We start from the raw sequence: 6,000 nt of genomic DNA, 5'->3' as shown, positions 1-6,000 counted from the left end.
TCATAAACCCTTCTACTCTAAGAGCTGCAGGACAAAGGACTGAACGACTGGGTTGTCATTAACACAAAGATTGTCCAAAACCAGCCCCCCCTACTCTGAAGGGCTGTAGGACAAATGACTCAACGACTGGGTTGTTGTCCTTAACACAAACATTGTTTTAACAAACCCCTCAACTCTACGATCTGCAGGACAAATTAATTACTTAATGACCGGGCTGTCCTTAACAGAAAGATTGTCGAAAACCAAACCACTCTACTCCAAGAACTGCAGGACAAAATAATGACTTGATAACCAAGTTGTCCTTAACAGAAAGATTGTCTAAAAACAAACCATTCTACTCTAAGAGCTGCAGGACAAATTAACGACTTAATGACTTGGTTGTCCTTAACAGAAAGATTGTCCAAACATACCACTCTACTCTAAGAGCTGCAGGACAAATTAACGACTTAATGACTTGGTTGTCCTTAACAGAAAGATTGTCCAAACAAACCCCAATACCCGAAGACCTGCAGGGCAAATCACTTAACGACTGGCTTGTCCTTAACTTAACAAAGAGATTGTCCAAAAAAACCCACTGCAGGACCATTTAATGACTTTACAACTGGCTTTATAATTGTCCTTAACACAAACATTATCCAAAAAACAAACCGCTCTACTCTAAGAGCTGCGGACGCCATAGGCCTTAATTAACAAAGGAGTTGTCATCAGCATAAATATTGTCGGTCATTAACTCTCATACTCTAAGAGCCTGCAGGATAAATTAATGACTTAATTAAAGACTGAGCAGTTTACAGTGAACATTATCCGAACACAAACTGCCCTTACTACTCGAAGAGGTGTGGGGCAAACGCCCTAACGAAAGGGTTGTCTCTATCCTGGCCCAGCATGAAGTTCACCCAGCCCCCGACGTATTCCTGGCGGCTGAGCTTGCCGTCCTGGTCGTTGTCCAAGCAGGTGAAGGCCGCCTTGACCAGCTCAGGGTGGTCGTACCCGAAACAGCGCATGGCTGACGTCATCTCGTCCTCGCTGATGTAGTTGTCTGAGTTGTTGTCGAAGACCTGGATCCGGCAGTCGATTGATCACACGTCATAGATGTGAATAAATAAACAAATGAATAAATAAATAAATAGATGAATAATAAATTAGATTATTGAATTGATTAATCAATTAAATGATTGATAATGAATAAATAAATAAATAAATAAATAGATGAATAACAAATTAGATGTACTGAATTGATTAATCAATCAATTGATTGATTGATTAATCACTAATTGATTCATTGATTGATGGATTAATTGATCAATGATAGCAAACAACAACAACAGAAAATAGAAGTCACCTATATGCGCCGGGCCGGGTTCGAAAGCGAAGAAAATGAACGAATAGATGAATAGATAAATGAATAGATAAGTGAATGAATGAATGAATGAATGAATAAATAAATAAATAGATATTAGATAAATAACAGCAGAGAACAACAACAGAAAATAAAGAGGTCCCGCCATGTACGCCGGGGTTCTAAAGCAAAGAAAATAAACAAAGAAATAAATAAATAAATAAATAAATGGAAAACAGAGAGGTCAGCTATATACGCCGGAGTTCAAAAACAAATAAAAATAAATTAGATAAATGAAAAACAAATAAACAAAGAAATAAATTTAAAAAAAAAGATAAATAACAGCAGACAAGGCAACAACAACAAAAGAAAAGAGAGAGGTCATTTCAAATGCAAAAGAAATAAATAAGTATTTAAAACCCGGCCGGGTTAATCTACCGATTAGCAATGGAGGAAAAACAACAACTACTACTACTACTACTTTCCGAAAAATCACAGTATTGGTTCTGAAAGCGGAAAGTTTTGTTTTTCTGTGTTTTGTTTATATTTATTTATTTATTTATTTATTTGTTGTTTGTTAAATTCATTTATTTGTTCATTTTTCGATCTATTTATTTATCTATTTATTCATTCGTTTATCACTTTAATTATCGCTGCGTCAGCAGTGGTCCATCGTTTTATAGCAAGATAACCTCAGTTGCACATACTGTAATGGTGCTGCCCCGGGTTGCACGAGTCGCACATGAATGTGGCTCGTTAATTTTCTCCCGAATTTTAAACAGCTACAGATGGTGGATTGTTGTCATCACTTGACTTGATCTTGTGACGTAACTGCTTGTGTGTGTTACTTAATTTGAGTTTATCTATCTATCTATCTATCTGATCTGTCTATCTATCTATCTATCTATCTATAATTATGTATCGGTGTGTGTGTGTGTGTGTGTGTGTGTGTGTGTGTGTGTGTGTGCGTGCGTGTGCGACGGTCTGTGTGTGTGTGTGTGTGAGAGAGAGAGAGAGCCGGAGAGAGAGAGAGAGAGAGAGAGAGAGAGAGAGAGAGAGAGAGAGAGAGAGAGAGAGAGAGAATCGAACCCCAACCTCAAAGAAGGTGGTGACCATCTTCTCCAGGCTCTCCCTGGCCAGGCGGGGGTAGACGGCGATCAGCTGCCCGTAGGCCGCCGTGAAGTCGTCCTCGCTGATCTTGGAGCCGGCCCGCATGGAGGAGCCCATGGCGACCACCAGGGGCATCTTGGACATCATCTCCTCCACGCTCTCCTCCTGCTGGTCCATGTCCAGCACGATGTTCCACCCGTCCACCAGCCAGTCCCGGATCTCGCCGGCCTTTTCCTCGCTCAGCGAATACTCCTGTGTATTGTGTGTAGTTACGTAAGCATGGACGAGAGTCACTGAGTCATGTCCGACTATAACCATCCAACAGAACAGCAGAGGAGGCACAACTACTGTCCCGACTATCTGGGCTAGAGTTTGATTGTCGTTCAGCGAATACTCCTGTGTAATTGTGTAGCAACAGCAAAGTGAGAGCTGTGTGTATCAATGGTTTCTCCGTTGCAATGGGAAATCATTTACAGCTTAGTCTTGGTCTCATGGGAACTACACTACCTTCATGCTCTGAACCAGGCCAAAATTAATATGTCCCAGTGGAATATAGTTGTTTTTTTTAACCACTATCTGGACTCTCATACTAGAAGGCAAGATTGCACTGACTCTTAGTGCTGCGACCTTGGGGACTAGTTGACATTTGGGAACCATCCCTATGCCGACTGTCCCGAAACCCTCTTGGCCAAGAGAGTGGGGATGTAACTTGGGCAAGACACTACACTATAATCAAATTCTAATCCAGATAGTCAGGACAGTAGTTGCCTCCTCATAGTCGGCCACGACTGACTATCGATCATACAATATTATCATGATAGTCAGTATAATCCATAGTCAGTCGTGTCCGACAATGACCAAAAGAACAGCAGAGGAGGCAACTGCTGTTTCGACTACTTGAGCATGCGTGTATGTAGTCAGTCGTGACCGACTGTGACTATCAGAACAGCAGAGGAGGCACAACTGCTGTCCCGACTATCTGGGCATGTATGTATGATTGTCAGACGTGTCCGTCTACCACCATCAGAACAGCAGAGGAGCAACTGCTGTCCCGACTTTCTGGGATAGAATTTGATTGTAGAGGACAGAACCTTGCCCAAGTCACATCCGAACTCTCTCGGCAAAGAGGTCGAATACTCCTGTATGAATGTAAACGATGTAGACCTCTCTATTTATGAATGTATGGTTGTCAGTCCTGTCGGACTATGACCATCAGAACAGCAGAGGAGGCACAACTGCTGTCCCGACTGTCTGGGCCAGAATTTGATTGTAGAGGACAGAAACTTTCCCAAGTCACACCCGAACTCTCGGCAAAGAGGTCGCGTACTCCTGTATGTGTGTATACGATGTAGGCCTATGTATGTATAACAGAGAGAGAGCGAGAGCGAGAGAGAGAGAGAGAGAGTCAGTAAAACGTCCACAAGCACAGTATTGTTTTCACGGCAACCACTGACGTGAAACCAACGACAACCATGCAAACAAACGGGATTACCTTGACAAACCGATCAGCAATGGCCATGAAGTCATTCTTGCACATGTGTCCGTCCTTGCCAACGTCGATCATTTTGAACCAGACCCGTATCTTGGCCTCTGTGAAGGGAGTGAACTTGATGTCCTCCGAACTAATTGTCGCCATGCCGGCAGAAAACTGGCTGCGTGTTGTTACAAAAAAATATTTCAAAAGGTCTTGAGAAACCCTATAAGAAGTCCGAATCTTTATGACTGTCAGGGGTCTTGGAGATTTGCAAATAAATGACGACAAAAATGTTTAACGGAAAGTTTTCAAAATAAGTCTTGTGAAATGTATTGAACCGCCTCCAGTTATTTTTACTTCTACTGACGACGAAAATCTGTTTTACGGGTAGCTTTAAATTGCTTCCATCAGACGAATTCTACTGTTATTAAAGATACAACAGTTCGTCTGTGCCACTGCCAATGATTAATGATTCATAATCACCGCGCTTCAAGATATAACACACTTAGACAAGTTATTGTAAACTTTTTGCACCAAATTATGTAGATCATATCAATTCAACGATTTGATGAAAAACAACCCCCGTGATTTTTTATCGTCTGTCGTCACCGAACATTTATCAATAAAGCTGATCTTATATAGTTGTTGTCAAGTTGATGACCGCAAATTCCAATTATTGTAGACAAGCTTCACATGCCAGTGAATAAACTGAGGCGAGGAAAAAAAAAAAAGCTGGGACAAAGCCTACAAAAGTCCAGAAACACCACATGCAACACAGCAATTTCCAATTCTAACAGGCTGCAAAAGTAAGGGCAAGCACAGAACGGTTTGTCTCAGTTTCAATGTAACAAAGTGTTCTGTCTTTTATCTCGTCGTAAACACGTCCCTGTAACGAAGCAATTCCGAAAAAAAAAATAATTAAAAAACAGATTCTAAAGGCACTTTCGCAGGAAAAGTCTGTAGCGCGACAATTTCCAAAATGAAATACAGACTATATACTGTGAGCAGCGACCACCTAAAGCGACGTGAAAGCGCATATCAGTACTACAGCCGCAGAAGACATTGACAGAATGAGCAGTGCTAGGAGCGGCGCCTACGACAGGATTCCCCTTCACTTCGTCATTCGATGCCAGGGGCAGATGCGGAAAAGCTGGAATTTGCTGGCACGAAAAGCCGACTATCTCTGGAACCAGTCAAGCCCTTTGATCACGTGGACATATCCCACCATTTCTGCTCTCGCGTATGTCCTGTAATTATGTCTCGTTGTCTGTACGTAAAAACAAGATGTTATGTGAAGCACGCAACATTGACCAAAAATTAGCGTGCGTCAATGATGATAGTGCCCGCAGAGATATGTCAGAATATGGGATGTTCCCCACCAGTTCTTTTGATACTATGTTGACACGCGTTGGTTCGCCGCGGTTGCTCACGCTCTCGATCTTTCTCACTGATGAACAATTAGCGTGTGTCCGAGTCTGTGATAATTGTGGCAGGGACTGTATGACAAAACTTAAGCTCGTCTCATTTTTTGTCATGTTATTTATTTATTTATTTTTTTATTATCATATCTCAGCCGTTCTAAATGCGCATTTGTGTGCGCCGCGTTCACACATGCTCTTTCTCTGTCTGTCCTGGCATTACACAGTGAATCGTATCATTTATACGCCCCAGTTCGTGCAGAAAAGCTGTACTTAGCGAGCTCTTCATTTTTCAATCCTCAGCGGTGTCGATGTTACCTCTTTCTTCCAGCGTTCAGATATCGACCCTTTGAGATGTGGAAGACTGACATCGTGTGTGTGTGTGCGTGTGCGTGTGCGTGCGCGCGCGCGCGCGTGTGTGCGTGACTCTTTTACTCAGTAGAAACGCTATACGATTTTACTATGTATTGCAGGCCTATAAGTAGGGGGGGAGTACATACAAGGGCTGTGAAAATAATACTAAAGAAAAAACATACCGTGCTTCTTGTATTATCTTTAAAACTGAAGCTAAATAAGTCGGGGGCGGGAGGGGGGGTGGGGGGCTTGTGGACTGGTGCGGTGGTCACAGGTCCAACTCGAAGCGCCAGATTCTCGTCCGA

At 42.4% G+C, this 6,000-nt stretch overlaps 1 protein-coding gene across 1 annotated transcript; it reads right to left on the bottom strand.

Moving 5' to 3' along the window:
* Positions 1–824: 824 nt before the first annotated feature.
* On the bottom strand, positions 825–4,085 carry LOC143285293 (sarcoplasmic calcium-binding protein-like). The gene is made up of 3 exons (XM_076592555.1): positions 3,942–4,085; positions 2,435–2,701; positions 825–1,058 (listed from the first exon to the last, which is right to left on the bottom strand). The coding sequence occupies exons 1-3, from the start codon at positions 4,083–4,085 to the stop codon at positions 825–827; spliced, it is 645 nt and encodes a 214-aa protein (XP_076448670.1).
* Between the last annotated feature and the right edge of the window lie 1,915 nt (positions 4,086–6,000).

This window comes from Babylonia areolata, chromosome 8 (assembly GCF_041734735.1).
Source record: "Babylonia areolata isolate BAREFJ2019XMU chromosome 8, ASM4173473v1, whole genome shotgun sequence".
Classification (NCBI taxonomy): domain Eukaryota; kingdom Metazoa; phylum Mollusca; class Gastropoda; order Neogastropoda; family Buccinidae; genus Babylonia; species Babylonia areolata.
Note: the sequence above shows the minus strand (reverse complement) of the source record. Positions and strands in the feature narration are given on the sequence as shown.

What these genes read in the sequence shown, in the direction of transcription:
- LOC143285293 (XM_076592555.1), bottom strand. Translation starts at nt 4,085, where the DNA reads ATGGCGACAATTAGTTCGGAGGACATCAAGTTCACTCCCTTCACAGAG. An exon ending in TTGCTGATCGGTTTGTCAAG is followed by an intron (nt 2,702 to 3,941) that starts GTAATCCCGTTT and finishes CACAATACACAG; the next exon opens with GAGTATTCGCTGAGCGAGGA. An exon ending in TGGTCACCACCTTCTTTGAG is followed by an intron (nt 1,059 to 2,434) that starts GTTGGGGTTCGA and finishes TGCCGGATCCAG; the next exon opens with GTCTTCGACAACAACTCAGA.